General features: G+C 32.0%; 4 protein-coding genes across 4 annotated transcripts in view; 2 read left to right on the top strand and 2 right to left on the bottom strand.

Annotated features, from left to right (window-relative positions):
• The window catches only part of LOC129910877 (uncharacterized), a 244,216-nt gene that overhangs the window by 95,197 nt on the left and 124,166 nt on the right, over positions 1–24,853 (bottom strand). The window lies entirely within an intron of this gene.
• On the top strand, positions 862–5,598 carry LOC129910873 (uncharacterized). Its single transcript, XM_055988462.1, has 2 exons — positions 862–1,341; positions 5,041–5,598. The coding sequence occupies exons 1-2, from the start codon at positions 1,003–1,005 to the stop codon at positions 5,587–5,589; spliced, it is 888 nt and encodes a 295-aa protein (XP_055844437.1). The 5' UTR covers positions 862–1,002; the 3' UTR covers positions 5,590–5,598.
• On the bottom strand, positions 5,703–12,020 carry LOC129910872 (ribosomal RNA processing protein 1 homolog). The gene is made up of 6 exons (XM_055988461.1): positions 11,697–12,020; positions 11,402–11,625; positions 10,987–11,340; positions 7,321–7,387; positions 7,091–7,265; positions 5,703–7,022 (listed from the first exon to the last, which is right to left on the bottom strand). Exons 1-6 carry the CDS (start codon positions 11,902–11,904, stop codon positions 6,023–6,025), a joined length of 2,028 nt encoding a protein of 675 aa, XP_055844436.1. The 5' UTR covers positions 11,905–12,020; the 3' UTR covers positions 5,703–6,022.
• Positions 16,208–17,194, top strand: LOC129910874 (39S ribosomal protein L16, mitochondrial). The gene is made up of 3 exons (XM_055988463.1): positions 16,208–16,357; positions 16,422–16,490; positions 16,554–17,194. Exons 1-3 carry the CDS (start codon positions 16,318–16,320, stop codon positions 17,168–17,170), a joined length of 726 nt encoding a protein of 241 aa, XP_055844438.1. The 5' UTR covers positions 16,208–16,317; the 3' UTR covers positions 17,171–17,194.

Below are 24,853 nucleotides of genomic sequence, written 5' to 3' on the forward strand. Positions count from 1 at the left end.
AAAGAACACATTTTTTTAATTTCACTAATGGCCCGGCCAGGAATCGATCCCACGTACCTTTGCATACCAAGCCAGCACCTTACCAGTAGACCCATGCTCTAATATTAAAGATGAGTGGAAAAAAATGGAGCTAATTGAAACCTCACATAAAAATGCAATGTTTTTTCTAAAGCGTTACAAACATTGCATATCTGCAGGATAAAAGCTTTGCATACTTATTGGTGAAAAACATTGCATACTTGAGAGATGAAAACATTGCATACTTACAAGAACCTCTTGAAACAGGTCTTATGAAAGCCATCTGTCACTTAAAAATAGAAGACTTCTTTAGAACGGTTCAAACAGGTCTTATAAAGGTCTTCTTTAACTTACATTTACAAGGCTTCTTCTAAACACTTCCAGATAGCCTTAGGGAGACCTCCTTTTTTTCCAAAATGGATGATTTGCGTAAATAAGCCTTAAACTAAACGTATACAAACTATAGCTTGCCGAATCGAAGAAAATGGACCTTATGCAAGTAAAATTGTTACTTGGGAGATAATCCGTCGAAATCGGCAAGTCAAATTCCTGAACCAAAGTTGAACAACGTTTGTACAACTGGCCCTAAGAAAGGATCACAGTGGAAGGGTATTCAATTGCGGTACCTATAAGTACTTGTATGAAAAAAAAATTCCACATTTGAATGTTGACGTTCCAATTTGGAATTTCGCTCATGCAATTACCCGTACCACTGAAACAAGTATATTGCCTACTGTGAACTTTATATTTTTTCGCAAAATCCACTGTGAATACATACTTGCATTTAAACAACAAGTCAACCTTCTTTCTTTTATCTTCTACGGCAAAAGTGTCCCCTTTGCCATTCAATTTGAATCAACTGTCAAGCAATTTTGCATGTCTATTCAATCATTCTTTGTTTTATTATTCAATAAAAATTAAAAATAATTATAAATAAAAACCGTCTATTCACTTTTGAAAATACACAAACCGAATCTCTTGATTATGCTAAAATACACCGATGGACGATCGATTAGAGTGCTTGCATTTCTGGAGGCTTACGAAAGGCAAACATGCCTTTGGGATACTACCTTGGATAGCTATAAAAATAAATTAGATCGTGACCAGGCGTACATGGCAATAATTAAAGAGCTCAATGTACCATCATTAACGGTTCATGATATCAAATTGAAAGTCAAAGGCATAAGGACGACATATACAAAAGAATTAAGAATTTTAAATGCTCACAAAAGATTGGGGAAGGCATATAAACCCAAATTGTTTTGGTTCAACAGAGCTAATTCATTTTTGAAAAATGTATGCGTTTCCAGACGCAGGAAAGAAGTAAGTACGTTCTTAAATAATAATTATTTTATTTTTTAAGTTGTTTCCTTTCAAGTTAAGTATGCTAAAGTCTATTCTAAAAAGAGAACAAGAAGTTTCAAAGCTCTCTACATACTAGCCTTGGTTCTACTATCAAATGATTAAGCAGTATCAATTGCGAAGTGAGTTTTCTAAATTAGACCAGTGCCAATCCGGTTTTCAGAGGGCAAAAGTTGAAAAAATTATTAGCAGCATAAAGGTGGTGGGAAAATTTAGGATAAATGGTGTATGAAAGGGGAAAAATAAATTGCCCACAAACAAATTGGTGGAAAGGGGGTGGGTGTCAAGAATCGTGGTTTTTTACGATTTCTGTCAAAAGTAGACCTCCTATCGAAAAAAGTTAAAAGCAAAAGTTGTAGATCGTAAAAGCGTCTACAACTTTTACTCAAACCATTTTTTTATATAACCTCAAAATATTAAAAAAAAATGCAAAAATACGATTTTTTACTTTTATATATCAATATCTTTTACCAAAATAGTTGGATTTTAACAAAACTTGGTGAAACATTACTTTGTTATATTTTCTATGTATTTAAATGTATTTTTTCTATGTATTTTTTTGAGCAAAAATTAAATTTTTTGACGAATTTAATTTGAAAAAATAGCTTATTTTTCAAACAAAAAAGTTACCGAAAACATTTTCGATTTTTGAAAAGTTTGGAGTGCATTTATTTATGTCGTTTTCGATTGGCTCTCCGGAAGCGTCCGGAATCATTCAAAAGCCTCCTGAAAGCGTTTTATTCGCACGAATATGACAGGCAGAACGCTTCTTAGAAGAGAAATTCTCTTCTCGATTTAAAATCGGAATTCAATCGAGAAGCACTAATACATGAATATTTAAAAGTCAAATTAATCACTCAATCAATATTTTTTTTTTTATTTTTTGAAATAAATTATTGTTTTCCGAAGTAAATTTTTTAATTAATTTTCGAACTCACTTAAAATATTTTGGAAACCAACTTCTTCATTAATTTCTTGAACATTACCAATTTTTAAAAATTTAAAACATTTCATTTGAAAGAAAAATAAATTAATATAAATATTTGACATTTGAATTTCAAAGAAAAACACAAAAAAAAAAACGAATTGAGTGGAAGCGATTTGACCTGTTCCATTCGATTTCAGAATGAGTGAATCCTTGAGTGAAATCAATCGAAAACGACATTAGATTAAAACCTTATATTTAAGATTGTGTGGAAAAACTATACTTTTGTTTCAGAAAATATTGAGAAAAATTGAAAAAAACAAAAAAACGATTTTTAAGATCGATTTTTCCGTAAATGACAGTAATATTGGCGAGAAATAATTTTCCATAGAAACTAAATTATACTTTTCTAATGACTTTTGACCTTCTTAGTTTGAATCTAGTATTAGAAATTAGAATAGCTCTAACGTGAAAAGTTCTTGAGATATTGAATTTTGAACGTCCAAAACACTATTTTTGTGATGTTTTGCATGGTAATATCTCAAAAACGTGATGTGGTAGAGTTTTTTTTTACTTCGGATTCGAGCTTAGCGTACAAAAATACCATAAGAAAAATATATTTTGGTTTCTATAAAAAAAAAACTTTATTCTAAATTTTCCAACCACCCACATGCTGCTAATAATTTTTTTTAATTTAAAAAATTATTGGCACTGGTCTAAATATTTTATACGGAGTTAGGGTCCGCAATTAATGTCGTAAAACCAGTTTCTAGAGATTTTGTTTTACCGGGCCTAGTACTAAAGATAGTACTCAAAACAGTATCAACTCATTTCTTCATCATAGGTCCTATCAATTTAGCACACACTATTAGTTAAGCCAGAACTATAATTGGAGGATGCAGTCGGAAGCTAATGTCAATTGTTGTTGTTTTCTTTGATTTTTCGATTAGTTTTCATCCGTCGAGTGCGGTTGCGAGCGCTGTTCCCATCCGTTTCATCCGACGCATCCGACAATTATAGTTCTGGCTTTAGGACTCTGTCAAGTTTTTATAACCCATCGTTAGTACTCAAATCGTTACCAAGTACTTAGCTGCAATACTCTTAAATTGGTACCGTGTATTAGTTAGGACCTTGAAATTGAACTTCTAGCGGCATTAAAGCTTGAATCAGGGCAAGACAATTCTCTCTTTTTAAGAGATATTGCAGTAGTTTTTAGTTTATATGCTGTTGTTTTGAAATAAGTGATCACTGAATTTGTGTTAATTACAATGATTTATAGACTTTTTTACTACTTCCTATTCGGCCTTATCAGGAATTCCATTCGTATCGGAAATTTGATACGATTCCCGAAAAAACAATCAAGGAATCCGTTCGTAATGGAAAATTTCATACAAATCGTCACTACGATTCGGAAACCGTAGAAAATTTCCGATACGAATGGAATTCGTGATAAGGCCGATTAACTTTGTTCCGTGGTTCTATTTCTTGCGTGATAAGTAACCAAACCAATTCATATTGGAATGTCTTGGAGCCGTTTCACCCAGTTTTTTAAATAATGAAAAATATTGTTGGTGTCTATGAATTATAAAAGTTTAAATGAAGTCATCTGTTCATAAAATCCACTCAGAGTTAAACCTTTTGAGTTTATTTATTCAAATAAATAAGCTTGAGCCAAAGGATTTGGTGGAACACAATGGATGATATGCAACAAAGTAGTATTGACAAATTAACAAGTATAAACTATTGTATAGGAACTGTTCCTACTTTATGATTTTTTTTTTTTAGTAAAAGCATTTATTTTGATGCATATCGCACAATAGATGTGATTTTTTGGAAGTCAGTGTTTACTTATCTCAGTAAAATTTTGCACGGGAAACAACAACAAATAATTGTTAAGCATGTTACGGAGAATTTTTTTTTTTCTTCTATATTGTACATTTTTTACAACAATAAAGGATTATTATTTCTAATAAATAAAAAGAATCGTTTGTTGTTGTTTACAGTAGAAAATGTTTACTCAGTAAAATAATGAGTATCACAAAAACAAGGCTTATATGTCTATGCTAGAGCAGGGCTCCGTTTACAACTAGTGTTGGAACTTGGAAGTCATGTTAGGTAAAAAGATACTCGCAGCTGTCAACGAGTGGTCATAACTTCAAAATCGTTAATTAGCACTGAAATAATCAGGCCAATTATGAATCTCGATTCGCATCGTAATTGGTTTTCTAACTTTTCAGTGCAGGAGTTTGTTTGAGGATAAACGCAATTATTAAATGCAATTTAGTACATCGACATCGTTGAACTTGACATTTCAAATAAAAGGTCTTTAATAATGATCGATTAACGAAATTAGTGTTGGCTTGTGACACATTTATCTCTCTTTACTTTAACCGAGTAGAAGAACAAAACCTCTTTTTGTATGACGTTATGGCGTAAAATTATTGTCCGTAAAACGACTGTACATAAAACCAATATTTTTTTTGAAGATCAATTTTTTTAAAATCCGTCCGTATTTTTTTTTACCTCCGTAAGTTCTTGATAGCATTTGTAAGTGCAATTTTGCCAGTACTCTGTACGGGATTTTCTCTTAACTTCATTATTTCTTAGAAATTTTAAGAGTCGAAATAGAAATTAAATGTACCTTATAAAAGGTATGATAACTTCAGTTAAAAGTCCTTCCAAACACACATTAACAATTAAAAAATATGCAACCATTACGTGTTTTCTACTTCTAGTTTTGTCCAAAATTGGAACTTGAAAGTCAACCTGATTGCAAAGATTACACTGTTGAATATGGTGATGAACCTTATGACGGTGAAGAAATGGAAGCCGTAAATGAACTAAACGATGACGAACAATCTCAAAATAACGAAAATGAACAAGACTTTAAAGCTTATATGCAAGTTGTAAATGAAGATGAAACAGAAAAATATCAAATAAAAGAACAACAAACACCAATATATATCGAACAAAGTTATGATGAGCCTTTACCTACACCACCACCTCCAACCCAACCAAGCACAGATAATCCTCGAATAAATAATAATAAGCATGAAGTAACAACAAACACGTTCGATGTATCACCGTCACCAGCATTAAAAGAAGATGAATTTGATTTATTCTGTCGCAGTGTAGCTGGTCAGCTCCGTGCCATTCCGGATTCGTATTCCCGATCACTAGCAAAACTGAAAATTCAACAAATTCTCTTCGAAGCAGAAACTGGTCACTATAAGAATAGTCCTTGCATTACAATACCAATTGTTCAACAAATAAATGGCGTGTAATTCTAACAATTTTTGTTTTTATTTTTTTTTTTATTTTCTACTACTTAACTTCTAAGTACATAATTATGTTTTTTTGTTAAATATGTATAAACATTAAAATATAAATGTTGCTCAAAAATATTTTAAAAGAAAGATACATACATTTTAAAATGTAAAAGTGATATATCAGGGCAGCGTATTTAAGGGTAAAACAGTGGAACTTGCATTTTTTGACATTGGTTGCCGTACAGACTTGCTGACCCAAATTGATATCCTCATCGCTCGATATAAAACTTTTTCACCAAGAAAAATTCTCAGTGTTCATTAATTATGACCAAATAATATCTTGATGTAAAATTGATTTTGAATGACTCGAAATCAGTATTTATACAATAGCATATCAATCTTTAGGTGTAAAAAAATTAAAATAAGATAAACAATGATTTAATTTATATCAGAGTGTATCATTTAGTAGTTTAAGACCAATTTTCTTTTTATAAAACGGATTAATCGGACTTGGCATCGAGTTGGGTTTCAGCAGACCTTTTGATGGTTTCTTAGTTGCATCAAAGGGTACATTAGGGGAGCTTTTGATCTGTTTAATATATTCACTTGGATTTTGCATTGTATTCCTTTGTAGCATTATTTTCACACGTTTGGCAGGAGTGTATGGAGACGCTGGTGTTTCCTTCGCCAACTTTGCACTTTGAGCCTGTTTTTTCTGTTTCTTTCCCAAGAGCATATTTTTTGGTGTTTTAGGTGTCGCTGTTTGATTTAAATGTGCAAATGGATTTGGAACAATGTCGGCTAATTTTTCATTGGCTTCTTTTAGTTGAATTTTCTTGGATGGAATGAAATATTCTATTTCACCCTCTGTCAAGGGTTCATCCCATTCGGACATTTTATTTTCTTCGGATGCTTTCTTTTCTTCCGAAGCTTTCTTATTTTTCTTTTCGACAGCGGGAGCGTCGTTAGATGCTGTGACATTTGATTTGTCACTTAGTTGCTTGCGTTTATTATCTTTTTGAATCTTTTTCTTTTGCTTTTTTGAGTTTGGTTGTTGATTTGTTGCTGCTGCTTCAACTTCATCATCTGTCTTTTGAATTTTACTTGGTGATACTTCGTTTTCTACCTCCTCTTCAACCCATGACATAGAAGGAAGAGATTTTCGCTTTTTTCCCTTTTCAGAGTTTTGCAAACTTTTCGGTATTGAATTTTCAATCATTTTTTCAAATGTATCCTCATCAGCATCGCTATAGTTCAATGAAGCCAAAAGCTTCTTACGTCTCTTCTTACTTAGTTGCTTGAGTTTTCTTGTTGTGGAGAATATATCATTTTCTAAATCATCCAAAGCATCTACCTTGCTCTTTATCAATGGCACGTCAGATTTAAGATGTGGTCTGGGCATTGTGTGTACTCCCAATGGAAATTTACCAGATTGGTATGTTTGATATCTACAAAAGAAAGAATACATAGTGTTATGTTGTGTTTAAAAAAAGAAGCTTTCATTTGAATTACTAACTTTTCTAAAATATCCTTGAGCATCTTACGACTTTTAGTTGATGTTTCTTCTTTATACAAAAGAGATTCAATCTCTTTGATAACATATTTGCCATCCAAAGGCAACAATGGAATAAAAACATCAACATTACCTGCTCTAGGATCTAGAACTTTTGGCCCTTGAGGTTCATTATTTTCTGAAAGAAAAACGTTTTACTATTGCCTAGGTAAAATGTATCTTTTTAAACTGACCTTCTTCTGTGTCTGAAGGGGCATCTGCTTTTTCAAGATCATCAATGGATTCAGTTGGAAAACCCATCTGAAAATTTAAAAGAGGTGATTTATGAAGATTAAAACAGGAGAACAACACGATTGGGTTGAAAAAAAGTTCTTTTTTTTTTTGGAAGTTTGCTTATTTTCTAAACTTAGATCCTATTAGTGAAATTTGTATTAATTGGAAAAGTTTGGAGAATGTATAGAGATTTTAAGTCAACCTGATTATTCATGCCTTATTATAAGAAAACGACAACAAACTCAGGCAGCGAGGCAAAATGTTATCATATCAAATACTTCCGCGAAGAAAACGGAAATATGGCAAGAGACACGCAGACGGGGCTGAGGAAATTGAAACTGGGGCAACTGTTTTAATCAACTGGAGCTGATATGGTCAAGACCATACATACATGTGTTCCAGCGGCGGCGTCGCGTGAGATATTTAGATAGGTGTGCAATTCTTGAAAATGATATACCTACATATCGATACTTTCCCGTACGAATGTATTAAGCGATATTTTTTTTCGAAAATGACTTTTTGATGTATATTTCCAATATACTATAAGTTAAGCGCCATGTTTTGGTCCCCTGTTGGTTACCCTACCATGTGTACAAATGAAACTAGAGAGAAAATAAAATTGTGCAACTCAATAGTTTCCTAGCAAGAATAATGTTGTTTTTTTCTTTTTCGTTTCCTGAACAATTTTAGAAATTTCGCTTAATACATTCTTACGGGAAGAAGTCAATATGTAAAAATATCAATTAATCAGTTTATTTATTAAATAGTCACTTGCCATTCATAGTTTTCTCTTCTCGATACAAATTAAAAAAAAAAAAAAAACAACAACAACAAATACCCTTATTGTACCTACAATTGAAAAACAAAACTTCATTCCAGACTCTCGTGAATTTCTTTTTTCGCACGAGGTTCGATCTTATACATAAATTGTATTTTAAGTCTAGGAAGCTTTACTGAAACGAAACAAAACAGATACAAAAGAAAACAAAACAGAAAACCGTCTCACGAGTTTACTACAAAAGTACAAATTCACCCTACAAATTCATACTAAAAATTCATCCAAGACCATGGGGATGAATAATACAAAAATCTGGTAGGCTAGGCATATAACTAGATCGGTTGGAGTTGAGTTTGATAAATTTATTTGACATCAACAGAAAATGAGCACAGCGAGATTTCGTGGGCATTATTTTTTTTTTTGCTTTTCAGAGATCGATGAAGGAATTGTGAAAGAACAATTAAGAAGGAAGAATATGAATGTAGGCTGTGTGATGCATGTTTTATGGGCTGTTTAACTGTCCATATTCATGTGTGTCATTAATATTAGACATTATTCGATGAGGGATTCTTTTCGTTAGAACAGAGTGCACAATGCACACCTTGACGAGACGCCACTGATGTGTTCATTTCTACAATATGTTTGGAAAATATTTATTGTAACTTAGCATAACATGCTACACTCGAAATCTATAAAGATATATGTTTTTCACACCATATATACAATTTTCTCTGCTGTTTTGTTAAATCAACTAGAACCAACAGTCAACGGACGAAATCTTCACACTCAGACAATTTTTTTAAGAAAATTCAAGAATAGCAAATCGATCAACATCGATTTTAAAGTCGCCCATAACAGCGAAACAGGGACTAGCTATAAACAAATTAATACGTTGGCTTTTGCCGAATGAGCATGGAAAAAAAAGTGATCCTGAGAGCTTGCCGTTGGAAAAAAAAACCAAAGAAACTCTAGAAAGATCATTAATAAATATTAATTGTGTTAGTTTAAGACTTGAATTTATTCTATACTACTTGTAATGTACTTTACTACTTTTTAACTACCTTTGGTACTTACTAAAAACTTTAAAAAGATAATTGATAACTTTAGAAGTTCTTATAAACATGTTTGTAAATACCGCCTTTAACAAATGAACCATCAAAATCTTACAAAATGTTATAGATAGATAGAAAAGAAGGGCGCTTGCGACAACACCACTCATGAATCTGTAATACCGGCAATGACAGAAAATCATCACAAGTGGATATGCGCAGGACCACTTTCCACCCTTTCTGTGGAGAATTATTAGAACATCTAACATCACTGGATACTCGATGTCTTGTTTTTTTCCGATGATATCGTCTATGGAAAGTTCAAAGAAAGGTTTTATAAAATCATTCAAAAAGGATTAAAAGTTAATTAATGTATATCTGCGGAACAAACACTCTAAGAAGTAGGAGTATTGAAATCCATGGTAAATCTAATGAAATAGAAACAAGCTAACAAATATTGCGAAGCAAACCGAACACATGAAAATGTATTAAGGGCTTTTGCTACCCTAAACTAGCAACCATACTAAAAGGACAAAAAGGCTTGCTTGGTTCAACGAGAATTTGCCCTACAAGAGCAGTGGAATTAGTTCTTCATCTGATTCATCTGATCAAAAATGCTGCCATGGGACCAGTTATAAGATATGCATGAAGGGATGAAGATCTCAGCATTTCTTAAGCGAAATCAAAATAACTTGTATAATGGTGTTTGTGTTGAAAGAAACAACTTAAACAATTATTAAGGATTTTTGTACTCCCTCATTGAGTAAAAAAAAAAAAAACTGGTATTGTCGTGGGTTTAAACTCAAACCGTCTAAAAATTGAGAACTTAAGTTCAGGTGGTCTGCGTTGAACCCGGAAATTGTTCAGATCAATTAAAATTAAGATATTCTTAACATTTATATTTTTTAAATAAGTAAGAAAGGGTTTTGACCGCAATTATTTAACTTATTAGAGAATATAAGCCAAAAATTGAAATTGAAAAAAATGTACAAGAAAAAAGGTTCAAACCCAACTCTACTTTCAATTAACAAACAACAAAATATATCATAGTAAAGAATAAGTTATATGAGATTATTAAATGCCGTATTTCTAATTTCCAACATGGTTTCATAAGTGGTCGATCAACAACCACAAATTTGGCTTGTTTTTCACATCATTGCTTTAACGCAGTGGAAAAACGATCTCAAATGGACGTGGTTTATACTGATCTTGTCAAAGCTTTTAGTAGGGTCAATCACGTCAATGACCTTGACCTTAATCTATCTAAGTGTTCAGTAATATTTTGCAATCACTTATTAAACCCTATAATTTTTGACTATTTTCTTAAAAGTTACAAATTGTTAAGAGTACAACAGGTTAAAGACCTAGGCATAGTTTTTTATGATAAGCTCAATTTTAATTCACACGTTTCTTACATTGTTTCAAAAGCCAATTCAATGTTAGGTTTCCTTAAACGGAATTCTACTGATTTTAAGGATCCGTACACATTAAAAGCCATTTATTGTTTTCTTGTACGACCATTATTGGAGTATCGTTCAGTCATTTGGTGTCCCGATATGAAAAAACTTATAATAAGAATTGAAAATATTCAAAAGAATTTTTTGAGATTTGCTTTAAGAAATTTCGGAACAAATGCTTATGTAAATTTTGATTATAACGCCAGATGTTTATTGGCAGGAATACAAATCTGTAGATTTAAATATCGTAGATTGAAATAAATAAAAAAAATAAATAAATAAAACAAATAAAATGTATCAACCTAAATACCTATTACTTTCTCAATTCATTTATTTACTCACCTCCTTCCAAGCATTGTATTTATCTGTAAATTCACGTCCAAGTTCACTCTGGTATAGCAAATGATTAAAAACTTTATTCCGACAATGTCCAAGTATTTTAAAATCATTTTGTTGGGCCATAAATTTAACAAATGGCTTAATAAATTGGCCAACACTCTTGGCATTTAGATCGCCATCCGATACTTTAGCCAATTCATCGAAAAATATATCCAAGAAATGCATTGCAATGCCACCAGAAGCATTTTCCGCCAAAATTGTTTCAAGAATATGACTATTAAATTCTTTAATTCCAGCTGCTGACCAATTGTCTTTTTTAAGAGTACGGAACATATAACGCAGCATTCGACGAATCAACTAAATAGAAAAAAATATATTATATACTAAAGTATGTATTTTTTTATATGAATGAACAAACCATCAAGAACTTATCCATTCTCCACTGATCCACACCAAACCATTCTCGACACATGGTCTTCAGAAAAGCACCAAAAAATTGAACTCCCGTTTTCACCTCGCTAAAACATTCTAAAAGTTTTCCAAAATCTTCGGCCAAATCTTCTTGAACCATTGGCTTGTCCGACATCCACATCATATAGTAGAGGCCCTTCCATATGCGCAGAAAGTCCTCTTCATGGAATGCTAAAGTAACCAAAAAAAAAACACATATTTTTTATTGATTTTTCGTTAGTAAAATTATGAAATAAACATACAAAAGGAACTATTGGATCTAATTGTTAGCCAACGACGAAGCTTCTTCAATTGTTTCGTTCTTTGAGACAAATCATTGCTAGCAAGAGCATTAATTATTTTCACTTCTTGAGCTATAACTAACACTTCATTTGGTAGTTTTTCTTTTTCCTCGGTTTCATCGACATTTTCATTGTCTTGTTTTTTAGTTTTTGTAATTTTTGAAATCATTTTTTTATTAATAAATAGATTTTATTAAAAAAAAAAAACTTTAATTTGACCGACAAAAAACCAAATACCAAAAGAAAACTTTGGTACGCTTGCTCACACGTGGTTGAAGGTTGAGTGACAGATCAGATTATTCAGCTTTTCAGCAAATCGAAATGTCAATTTGCACAGGGATGTTTCAAATTTGAGTGAAATGTAATTACTCATTATACCCTGCTTAGACTAGGGAAAAAAAATTAGTTTGCAAATTATTTCAAATTATAAATTCTCATTTAAAAATGCTATGTCAGCTATTACATGAAGCCTCAAGAGGCTTGACTCTTTTTTCTAATTTTCTTTTGATAATCATTCTGTGAGGCGCGTACTATTACACGATGCCTCTTGAGTCCAGGACTCAAATTTGACATTTCTCTTTTGATTTAAAATTTGTTGTTGTATTGCACCAAGAAGCAAAAAGAAATGAAAGAGAATGTTGAAAAAAGGAAAAGTGGAAAAAGAAACGTCAAAAAAGAGTCTCAGAATTCCGACCCACGACTCTCTGGTCGGATAATTTTTTGTTTCATCTTTTTTCTCTTTTGCACTCATTACGTTTGAAAAGAGGCGCGCCTCTTGAGGCTTCATGTAATAGCTGACTATGATTCCTACTTGATAGCATATTTTCTCTACAGCCAAAATCACATAATTTCGCAAATTAGATCAGTTCAAATTACCTTTTTTTCTATATGATTTGACATTGGAAATGAGATAATTATATAACTTGTAATTCGAACTGACCTAATTTGTGAAATTATCTCGTTCGTTTATAGCCTTTTTTTACAAGATCCCAAATGTAGGAATTTCATATTTAAAAAATTTTCTTTACAATTTGACATATTCTAAATGATAATTAAGGCTTAACTACATACACCACTTTTTGAAAAAGTACAAAAGTGAAAATATTTTTTTTTTCTGGCTAGCGCAATTGTTTTGTGAAAAAGAGTATACAAATTTTTTATTAGACCAAAAAATAAGCTTTCTACATCATTTGTTTTAATTTTGAGGGCCGAAAAACTGTACAAAAATTAGTTTGAAAATTTTCACTCATGTACTTTTTCACTTTTTGAGCCAATAGGTGTGTTTTTTTGTTTATCTATATAGATTTTGTGCAAAAAAACGACATCGAAATTTTTGAAATCAAAACAATTTACGTGTTAAAAACAACAAATACTTTATCTGTATAGATTTTTGAAAAATCCAGATAATTATCCAGATTTTACTTTCTCTCGATAAAAACAGTAGTGCCAAGGTAGTTTAATTGTTGTGTTCATACAGAAATATCTGAAAATATTAAACAAAAAAAAAAGCGGAGAAAACGAGGTTTGAAAAAAACTCTCATAGAAAAAAATAATCAAAAATTTGTTTGACATGGTTGCATTGAAATGTTAATATCTCGAGATATACACAATGCACTTTTCAGATAAAAGTCTTAAATGGATCCTGATAAGATTGTTGAACAGATATATATATAAAATTACGAAAGTTTTTTCGAAAAATTAGAAATAAAAATAAAAACGTTTTCACATTTGATTTTTAAAAAATCGAAAAAAAATCAATATGGCTACCTTCAAACGCTCATAACACAAGAACGACGCAACTAATATTAATGGTCATGGTCTTTAAATGTAGCTAAGAATATACAGATAATTTTTGGTTTTTTGTGAAAAAACAATTTTTTTGAATCCAACATGGATGCCATGGCCATATGAAAATTTTTGTTTGCATCCAACATGGATGTAATGGCCTTCCCACTTCGGAGTTAAAAAAAAAAAAAAAACAAAAGCAACATTTTTGACAGACAGCTGCCAAAGTATATGTACAGTGGTGCCAAATGTTTGTATGGATTTCAAAAATCCCGATGTCGTTTTTTTGCACAAAATCTATATAGATAAACAAAAAAACACACCTAATGTACCTAGTTAAGGCTTGGCCACACCGAAGGGTACATGCGGTAGCGGTACGGGTAATTGTATGAAAAAAATTCCACATCTGAACGTTGATATGTCAGTTTGAAATTTATTTCATACAATTACCCGTACCGCTCCCGCATGTACCCTCCGATGTGGCCAAGCCTTTAAAGGCTTGGCCACACTGGAGGGTATACGGTAGCGGTACGGGTAGCGGTGAGGGTACTTGTATGAAAAAAATTCCAAACTGACACATCAACGTTCAGGTGTGGAATTTTTTTAGTACAAATATCGTTACCGCTATACCGCATACCCTCCGGTGTGGCCAAGCCTTAAGGCTTTAAAGGCTTGGCCACACCGGAGGGTATGCGGTAGAGGTACGGGTAGCGGTAACGATATTTGTATGAAAAAAATTCCACATCTGAACGTTGATATGTCAGTTTGGAGTTTTTTTCATACAAATATCGTTACCTCTACCCGTACCGCTACCGCATACCCTCCGGTGTGGCCAAGCCTTAAGGCTTGGCCACACCGGAGGGTACGTGGTAGCGGTACGGGTAGCGGTACGGGTAGCGGTACGGGTAGCGGTACGGGAGCGGCAACGATATTTGTATTAAAAAAATTCCACACCCGAACGTTGATGTGTCAGTTTGGAATTTTTTCCATACAAATACCCGTACCGTTACCTGTACCTCTACCGCGTACCCTCCGGTGTGGCCAAGCCTTTAAGGGTAGCGGTGAGGGTACTTGTATGAAAAAATTCCAAACTGACACATAAACGTTCAGGTGTGGAATTTTTTTAGTACAAATATAGTTACCGCTATACCGCATACCCTCCGGTGTGGCCAAGCCTTTAGAGAAATTATCTCATTTGGGCTCTTTTGAAAATAGACTATAATTTGGGTAACAATGACGTGAATCACCCATGTTCTGAACCTAATTTACAGCCCTCTATTCTGGCAAACCTCACAAGTCATTTTGTGAGGATTTATTTCTCACAAACTTCTTACTAGCGAATATCCAACTTGTGAGTTGTGACCTCCTTCAGAGCAGATCACAAATTCGAATTCAGCTCAACTTGTGAAGTTCTCGTAACTTGTGAGGTTTGATAGGGCTGTTATTCTCATGAAAATAACAGCCCTATTCTGGGCAACCTCACTGATGTATCACAAGTCACAATAACCTCATAACTCGAGTTGAACTCGATTTTGTGACTTTTTCGTATTCTAACGAAAACCTCACAGTCACAAGAACCTCATAAGGTGAGGTGAGTTTTGTTTTGTGAGGTTTTTCGTATTCTGACGTACCCTCGCAACTTGTGAGCCTCATAAAAATTGTTAAAATTGTGATCTCCTTCAGAGCAGATCACAACTCACAAATACTAGAGTGTTGACATTTTTTATTAAAATTATTTTATTTTGTATTAACATTTTTTTGTTTTCAAAACCAAAGTGCTCCAAATGTTTTTGAGTGTTGTTATGAAATCTCTCAGGGCCAGTTGTACAAATATTTAATCCCTGGATCAGCAACTTTTATCTTCTGAAGTCGCAGGAAAAGCTGAGTTTTAGCACTTATTCAAGGTTAATATATGTAAACATAGCCACATTCATGCTTGAACCGAAGTTGACCCGCAGCTGACCCTTAGGGCCAGTTGTACAAATATTTAATCCGTGGTTCAGCAACTTTTATCTTCTGAAATCGGTGGAAAGGTTCCAGTTTAGCAGTGGTGCAAGGTCCACATATGTAAAAATAGCCACATCCATGCTTGAACCGAAGTTGACCCGCAGCTAATCCGCCAAAATCGGTGGGTTAAATTCCTGATCCGAGGCTGAACCACGTTTGTACAACTGGTCCCTAAACCATGGTTTAACTGCTTTTATCTTTCGGAAACGGATGTACAGCTGTCATTTAGCTCTGGTTTAATGTTCTTATATGTTTTGCTAGTCCCGCGAAATTGGTGGATAATAGCCTGTTTTCACTACAGCTCAAATGAGATATTTTCGCAAATTAGGTCAGTTTCTAATTTCTAATTTAATTTTGTTCCCATGTGATATGGCATTTACCTCATTTTTGAGCTCTAAGTGAAAACAGACTATAAGAAACATGAATAACTGGTCTTAATTCACCATTTTGGCTTTTATCATTTCAGCGGAAGGGAAAATACTACTTTTACGTACATGTTTTACTCGATGTTTCTATTTTTCAACATTTTCATTACAGATAGCCATCAAACTAAATGTGAGGCGATCAATTTTTCCAGTCCAAACAGGGTCTTATAAATAAAAAAACGGTGATTGTTTTTTTTGGGTTCTTCAAGAAAATGAACAAGTCTACTTTCTACTAATAAACTTCAAAAACAAAAACATGACAAATGTCAAAATGACAAATGATAAAAATTTTTAAATTTGGTTAGGTAATTTTCACTTCTCTCGCATTTTTTTGAAAAAATAAATATTAAGGAAAAAAGTACAAAATGCTGAGAAGGGCAACTCAAATTGTTCGACAACTTTTAGGTAAAATTTAATTTACATTACGTTCATCATAAAAACTTAACAAATATCTTCATAAATCCTACAGAAGTTCCCGCACAACAAAACGTTCAATTGGCCGGATTGAAATACTTTCCTCCTCCCATAAAATACGAAAGTATGTTAACTTCTCTGAATTATAACTATAACAATAATTGTTTTTGTTCTAAAATTTCTTTAGATATCGAAAAATATGATCGTCCAAAATTGAATATCATGTTAAAAGTACCACAATATCCTCCTAACCTGCGACCACCCAAAATGCAAAAGCGACTAAAACTTATGAGAGGACCTGAAAAAGTTCACAATACCCTCATCCACAAGCAATATGGTATTGTGGCAACTGGTGGTGGTCGTCTGCGACATGGTCATTATGAAATGTTACGTCTAACAATTGGTAGAAAGATGGACATTACCCGAATGTTTGCAATTTGGAGAGTACCCGCTCCATGGCAGCCTGTAACCAAAAAAGGACAAGGTCAAAGAATGGGTGGAGGCAAAGGTGCAATTGATCATTATGTGACTCCAATTAAGAGTGGCCGAGTTATTGTTGAAATTGGAGGAACATGCGAATTTGCTGAAGTTAAACCATTCCTTCAGTTAGTTTGCAGACAGTTGCCTTTCAAGGCTATGGTTGTCTCTCAAGAAATGATGGATGAAATGAAAGCAGAAGAAGAGAGATTGGAACGAGAAAACAAGAACCCTTATACAATGAAGTACGTGTTCCAGAACAACCTCAATGGTTGTCACAGATGGATGTCACCTGTAGATCATAAGTGGTTTGGAAAGTACTTGTAAATTACGAACCAAATAAAAATAAAATACAAAGAAACTTAAAATGTTTTCATAACCCATCTTTTTGGAATTATCCCCCGTGGCATAGTAAAAGGGACTATGACGCCAGAAGACTAGGGCCCAACTATGTATAATTTGATTCTACAAAAAATGTTTCAAATTCGCAAAAAATGCATCTCTTTAATTCTGTAAAAAATGAAAATTATACAGCTCCAGTCATGTCAAATCTTTTGTTGGAATTTATTTGCAAGATTTAGATTGGTATTATTCATTTAAGATACGCAGTTTGACTAGGAAGTACAGTTGAAATTAACTTTCGAACAGATGCGAAAGTAGCAAAAAGTTACAGTGTAGGGGCCCTGGGTTCGTATTTTTTTCGAAAATAAAAAAAAAAAAAAATAGATTTGTAATTTTTGTACCCAAATGCATAGGCTTATTCACTATGAACTCATATCTTAAAACCAAAACTTGTTTTGAGACTTTGATCCGAACATGTCTGCTTTCGAATGGAAGAACAAAAAGTATTTCGATTGCAAATAACTCAGCAACAAGACCTCGAAAAAAACTTTTGGATTTCATTAATGAATAGAGCTTAGAGACACCTTCCTTTGGATGTCTCACTCGATGGATTTGGAGGAAATTTTTTAAAATGCATTTTATTCGGCAAGGGGTTAACCTTGAATTTTTTGCGAAAATCCAAAAAAATAGATTTGTAATTTTTGTACCCAAATGCATAGGCTTATTTACTATGAACTCATATCTTAAAACCAAAACTTGTTTTGAACATATCTGCTTCGGAATGGAAGAACAAAAATATTTCGATTGCAAATAGCTCAGCAACCGGACCTCAAAGAAACTTTTGGGTTTCATTAATGAATAGAGCTTAGAGACACCTTTCTTTCGACGTGTCACTCTATAGATTTGGAAGAAATTTTTTTAAATACATTTTTTTCGGCAAGGGTTAACCTTGAATTTTTTTCGAAAATCCAAAAAAATAGATTTGTAATTTTTGTACCCAAATGCATAGGCTTATTCACTATGAATTCATATCTTAAAACCAAAACTTGTTTTGAGACTTTGATCCGAACATGTCTGCTTTCGAATGGAAGAACAAAAAGTATTTCGATTGCAAATAACTCAGCAACAAGACCTCGAAAAAAACTTTTGGATTTCATTAATGAATAGAGCTTAGAGACACCTTTCTTTGGATGTCTCACTCGATGGATTTGGAGGAAATTTTTTAAAATGCATTTTATTCGGCAAGGGGTTAACCTTGAATTTTTTGCGAAAATCCAAAAAAATAGATTTGTAATTTTTGTACCCAAATGCATAGGCTTATTCACTATGAACTCATATCTTAAAACCAAAACTTGTTTTGAACATATCTGCTTCTGAATGGAAGAACAAAAATATTTCGATTGCAAATAGCTCAGCAACAGGACCTCAAAAAAACTTTTGGGTTTCATTCATGAATAGAGCTTAGAGACACCTTTCTTTCGATGTCTCACTCAATGGATTTGGAGGAAATTTTTTAAAATGCATTTTATTCGGCAAGGGGTTAACCTTGAATTTTTTGCGAAAATCCAAAAAAATAGATTTGTAATTTTTGTACCCAAATGCATAGGCTTATTTACTATGAACTCATATCTTAAAACCAAAACTTGTTTTGAACATATCTGCTTCGGAATGGAAGAACAAAAATATTTCGATTGCAAATAGCTCAGCAACAGGACCTCAAAAAAACTTTTGGGTTTCATTAATGAATAGAGCTAAGAGACACCTCTCTTTCGACGTGTCACTCGATAGATTTGGAAGAAATTTTTTGAAATACATTTTTTTCGGCAAGGGTTAACCTTGAATTTTTTTCGAAAATCAAAAAAAAAAAATAGATTTGTAATTTTTGTACCCAAATGCATAGGCTTATTCACTATGAACTCATATCTTAAAACCAAAACTTGTTTTGAACATATCCGTGTCGGAATGGAAGAACAAAAATATTTCGATTGCAAATAGCTCAGCAACCGGACCTCAAAGAAACTTTTGGGTTTCATTAATGAATAGAGCTTAGAGACACCTTTCTTTCGACGTGTCACTCTATAGATTTGGAAGAAATTTTTTTAAATACATTTTTTTCGGCAAGGGTTAACCTTGAATTTTTTTCGAAAATCCAAAAAAATAGATTTGTAATTTTTGTACCCAAATGCATAGGCTTATTCACTATGAATTCATATCTTAAAACCAAAACTTGTTTTGAGACTTTGATCCGAACATGTCTGCTTTCGAATGGAAGAACAAAAAGTATTTCGATTGCAAATAACTCAGCAACAAGACCTCGAAAAAAACTTTTGGATTTCATTAATGAATAGAGCTTAGAGACACCTTTCTTTGGATGTCTCACTCGATGGATTTGGAGGAAATTTTTTAAAATGCATTTTATTCGGCAAGGGGTTAACCTTGAATTTTTTGCGAAAATCCAAAAAAATAGATTTGTAATTTTTGTACCCAAATGCATAGGCTTATTCACTATGAACTCATATCTTAAAACCAAAACTTGTTTTGAACATATCTGCTTCTGAATGGAAGAACAAAAATATTTCGATTGCAAATAGCTCAGCAACCGGACCTCAAAAAAACTTTTGGGTTTCATTCATGAATAGAGCTTAGAGACACCTTTCTTTCGATGTCTCACTCAATGGATTTGGAGAAAATTTTTTAAAATGCATTTTATTCGGCAAGGGGTTAACCTTGAATTTTTTGCGAAAATCCAAAAAAATAGATTTGTAATTTTTGTACCCAAATGCATAGGCTTATTTACTATGAACTCATATCTTAAAACCAAAACTTGTTTTGAACATATCTGCTTCGGAATGGAAGAACAAAAATATTTCGATTGCAAATAGCTCAGCAACCGGACCTCAAAGAAACTTTTGGGTTTCATTAATGAATAGAGCTTAGAGACACCTTTCTTTCGACGTGTCACTCGATAGATTTGGAAGAAATTTTTTGAAATACATTTTTTTCGGCAAGGGTTAACCTTGAATTTTTTTTCGAAAATCCAAAAAGATTTGTAATTTTTGTACCCAAATGCATAGGCTTATTCACTATAAACTCATATCTTAAAACCAAAGCTTGTTTTGAGACTTTGATCCGAACATGTCTGCTTTCGAATGGAAGAACAAAAAATATTTCGATTGCAAATAACTCAGCAACAAGACCTCGAAAAAACTTTTGGCTTTCATTAATGAATAGAGCTTAGAGACACCTCTCTTTCGACGTGTCACTCGATAGATTTGGAAGAAATTTTTTGAAATACATTTTTTTCGGCAAGGGTTAACCTTGAATTTTTTTCGAAAATCAAAAAAAAAAATAGATTTGTAATTTTTGTACCCAAATGCATAGGCTTATTCACTATGAACTCATATCTTAAAACCAAAACTTGTTTTGAGACTTTGATCCGAACATGTCTGCTTCCGAATGGAAGAACAAACTTTTGGGTTTCATTAATGAATAGAGCTTAGAGGCACCTTTCTTTCGATGTCTCACTCGATAAATTTGGAGGAAATTTTTTAAAATGCATTTTTTCGGCAAGGGGTTAATTTTGAATTTTTTTCGAAAATCCAAAAAAATAGATTTGTAAATTTTCTTAGAGGCATTGTTTTTCGGGGAGTCTGAGTCTGACTTACTTACTTACTTACTTATATTTATGATAAAGGTATAACTACAACGGCCACTTTTTGCAAAAAGTCAAAAAGTGAAAATTTTCAAATTAATTTTACGACAGTTTTTTCGGCCACAAAATTAAACATAATTATGCAGAGCAGAAAGCTTATTTTTTGGTTTAAAAAACAATTTATGTGGTTTTTATCAAAAAGAAATAGCGCTAGAAAGAAATAAAAAATTTTTACTTTTGTAAATTTCCCACTTTTTCACTAGTTAGGTCATTGTAGTTAAGGCTTAAAAGTAGCTGTTGGCCTACACATAAATTTGAAAATTTATGAAAAAAATTAGGAATAATTTTAGTATGATTTTTCAAAAAAAAAAAAAAAAAAAAAATATTTTGTTTACTATACAAATACCTACTTATACATCATTTTTATTGATTTTTTCTCCAAAACGAAGTATCCAATCCAAAAACAATTTATAGAAAAAAATTGAAAATCGTTAGACCTTTTTTCTAAACTAACTACTTTCTATATACCGGGTGTCCCAAAAGTGATGGTCCATACGAATTATCCTGAAGGACCAACTTAAGTGCTCTCAGAATTTTTTCACTTGTTCCCAAATACTTCCGATTTTCCAATAAATGCAGTTCTTGTGAAATTTCTAAAAATGTTTCTTTTAACCCTTTCGTTAGCGTTACTCTCATGTAACATTTTTTTTAAATTCGTAAAAAATATTAAATTAAAAAATTTTTTAGGTTACGATGGCTTAATTGAAAGATAATAATGCCTAGTTACTGGATTATTACAAAAAGTTAGTCAAATATCATACCTTTAATTTTTTTTGTATCGAGAAAGGGACTGAAATTCACATTTTTGTTTTTTTTTTGCAAAAAAAAATTTTTTTTTATATATGGTCATAATTTTGAAAAAAAGATATAAAAAATGTTATTGCAGAAAGTGTTTTGTTTTTTTGCTTAGAAGAAGTAGCATACATTATAGTTTTATAAAAAGTTATTTTCTCAGTTCTCCGACTTTTTTTGGTGGTCATAGGCAGTACATGTTACTTACATCATTGAATAATTATATATAGAAGTGACACCGGTAAAAACGTCCGCTATGTTTGAGGGGTGGAGCCACAATCGTTTGATGAGTGGCGCCACAATCGTTTTAGGATTGTGTATTCGGTGGCCGAAAAATCCCTGAAAAGGACTTTTGGTTGCTAAGTAACCACATGAACAATATTATTTATATTTGGTGTATTTGTATTAGTTTTGTTTTGTCTAGTAGTGTGTTTGTTTATTTTTGTTTCCGTAATATTGAAATTGAATTTATTTTACATTTTTGTATTTTTGAATTGAATATATATTTTTGAATATTTGATTCTTATGTTTATTTGAAAGGATTTTGTTTTTTGTTTTTATTAACGACAAGAAGATTTTCTTCAGTTATAGAAGTGTTTATTTAATTTTTATTAGGGTGCTTTTTGTAATGACATCTAGGCCAAAGTTGTAGTTCACATTATTTGAATGTTTTCCACATGCCCTGTGGCGTATACTTACTATTTTCTTAAACCGCATAATGCAAGAGTAGGTTAGGATCAAGTTCATACAATATGGCCATATTTCACATTATTTTAAAGTATTTTAATACATATTTCAAAGTATTTTAATACAATACGAAACAACCTCGTTTATTTGCTTAAACTGATTTATGTTTGCGAACAAGAACTTTAAATATACGGCTTTGTTCAAATTTGCAACTTTAAATGAAAATTTAAAGTTTTTATGAAATGTTAAATTTTGAAAGAAAAAAAATCTTTTCGTACCATTTTGGATACTTTTCTTTATTTTTAATTAAAACATTTTTTTATCTAAAATTTAAACGATATTATTAATAAAATGTTCAAATAAATCAAAAGGTAAAGACACATTTTGATCGAAAATGAAAGAAAATGTGGATTTTGGATAGTTCCAATGATTTTTCTATTTCACCATTTGAAATAAAATATTCAGGTGTAAGATCCTAAAACTTGAAGAATGTAGCTTTTACATGCTATTTATTTTGTCATGATACTATATTGTCAAGCTATGCATTCGTATACAAAAAAAGTTGAAATAACAATCAGACATGGGATTACTATAATAGGGAGGTTGATTTTTTGTTTAATCTAGTACTATCATCTACCTACTCATGCTCTTCTTCCCGAGTGGATACGATTTGTATTGAATTCGTTGAAAGTGCGTTTCATTGAAAATCGCTAGTAAACTACTAGTAGTACTTTGCTACCTCCCAAAGGAACAGGGCTTATAATAGAGAATGCAAAAAAGTGGGTCACGGAATTTCCGTTTGTCTGTCTGTCTACAGCTAAACGGATCTACCGATTAACATCAAACTTGGTATGAAGCATTTTTTGGAGAATTTCCAGAGGGGTTTTTAGAACTGATTTTTTTTACCAAAAATAACGATACCCATACCTGTCATAAACCAATTTCGGAAATGTTTAATTTTCTCGAAAATGGTACCAGTGATTTTGTTTAAAAAAATTATAAAATAGTTTTTGGGCAATCAGGAAATTTTTAAAAATTATTATTAACCTTCCGTAGAACCGTGCCAAACAATTTCAACGAATTTTGAATACAAAAGCATATAGTTCAAATATAAAACAGAAAGAAAATTTGGGAAAATAATAGTTTTTGGGTTGAAACAAACAAAAACACTTTTTTCAAATTTTCGAAAACTTTTTGGGCTAGTGTATAAAAACAACTCAGGTTAAAAACTAACGTTCGGTTAAATTTTATGGTTATGAAACTCAACTATTAAATTTAGCCGAGCGTTAGCCTTTAACCTGAGTATTAAATTGTTTATTGGTTGAGTGAAATATGTATAATTCAGTTAAATATTTAAGTGAGCCTTTAATTTGATTATTGGTAAGGCTCGTAGAAAATAAAATTTACTAATGATAAGTTTTGGTGAATAATAGTAATAATAGCCTAATATTAAGTAAATGTATAAGCGTGGTCTAATGTTCGGTATTCGACCGAATCATTATTCGCAGCGGGCCCTATCAAAAATCAAATTTAAAGCTGACTTTAATATTTACCGGAATTCTACATTGAAATATGTAGAATTACGGTAAATATTAAAATCAGCTTTAAATTTGGTTATTGGTAGGGCCCAGCATCTCTAGTTGCTACCGTTAAAAAATTTCAATTTCCTCTCCTTTGAATCAAAAATAAACAAAAAGTTTGAGCCAAATCGACTTATTGGTTTGAGCTCTTACCTGATTGCAAAACAAAATATAATATAAAAAAAAGCAATCTCTGTGGGGATACGATCTCAGAAAGCAAAATTAAAGAGCAATCACCTTGTCACCTACGCTAATAGGACTATTGAAATGAGGGTAACTTTCATGCCCTATAAGCTATAACGTGCCTAGGATATACAACAATAATATTTAATTTTGTTCAAATTCTCGTCGTTAATAAAAAATTTCTTGTTTTTAGTTTCGAGTTACTATGGATACATTTATAATGTCAACTAACTTTTCTATATTTTTGTTTGATATTTGTGTAATTTTGAATGTATGAGTAAAATTTCCTTATTTTCTTTTTTCATTAATAGGATGTCGATGTTTCGATACGATTTATTTTTGTTTGATATTTGTTTTATGTTTTATGTGTGAGTAAAATTTCCTTATTTTTTTTTTTTTCTAATAGGATGTCGACGTGTCGATACGATTTATTTTTATTTGATATTTGTTTCCTTATGTTTGTATTAGAGAAATTTCCTTTTTTAAAAACAAATTTTTGGAAACATAATTTTCTAAGACAAGCTCCATTCTCTCTGGGGATTTTTTAGTACATCTGATTGCCAAAAAAAATAAAATTCTGTGGCGCTAGAAATTATCAGTGTCACTTCTATATATAATAAATTATTCAATGCTTACATGTACCATGAGAAAAACACATTAGTTTTGCTATTTATTATTTTGGAAAATAACCTTTTGCTATTCATATTTCTTAGT

This window comes from Episyrphus balteatus, chromosome 2 (assembly GCF_945859705.1).
Source record: "Episyrphus balteatus chromosome 2, idEpiBalt1.1, whole genome shotgun sequence".
Classification (NCBI taxonomy): domain Eukaryota; kingdom Metazoa; phylum Arthropoda; class Insecta; order Diptera; family Syrphidae; genus Episyrphus; species Episyrphus balteatus.

What these genes read in the sequence shown, in the direction of transcription:
- LOC129910873 (XM_055988462.1), top strand. Translation starts at nt 1,003, where the DNA reads ATGCTAAAATACACCGATGGACGATCGATTAGAGTGCTTGCATTTCTG. An exon ending in TTTCCAGACGCAGGAAAGAA is followed by an intron (nt 1,342 to 5,040) that starts GTAAGTACGTTC and finishes TTCTACTTCTAG; the next exon opens with TTTTGTCCAAAATTGGAACT.
- LOC129910872 (XM_055988461.1), bottom strand. Translation starts at nt 11,904, where the DNA reads ATGATTTCAAAAATTACAAAAACTAAAAAACAAGACAATGAAAATGTC. An exon ending in GAATGGATAAGTTCTTGATG is followed by an intron (nt 11,341 to 11,401) that starts GTTTGTTCATTC and finishes TTTTCTATTTAG; the next exon opens with TTGATTCGTCGAATGCTGCG. An exon ending in CTCAAGGATATTTTAGAAAA is followed by an intron (nt 7,023 to 7,090) that starts GTTAGTAATTCA and finishes TTTCTTTTGTAG; the next exon opens with ATATCAAACATACCAATCTG.
- LOC129910874 (XM_055988463.1), top strand. Translation starts at nt 16,318, where the DNA reads ATGCTGAGAAGGGCAACTCAAATTGTTCGACAACTTTTAG. An exon ending in AATTGTTCGACAACTTTTAG is followed by an intron (nt 16,358 to 16,421) that starts GTAAAATTTAAT and finishes TAAATCCTACAG; the next exon opens with AAGTTCCCGCACAACAAAAC. An exon ending in TCCTCCCATAAAATACGAAA is followed by an intron (nt 16,491 to 16,553) that starts GTATGTTAACTT and finishes AAATTTCTTTAG; the next exon opens with ATATCGAAAAATATGATCGT.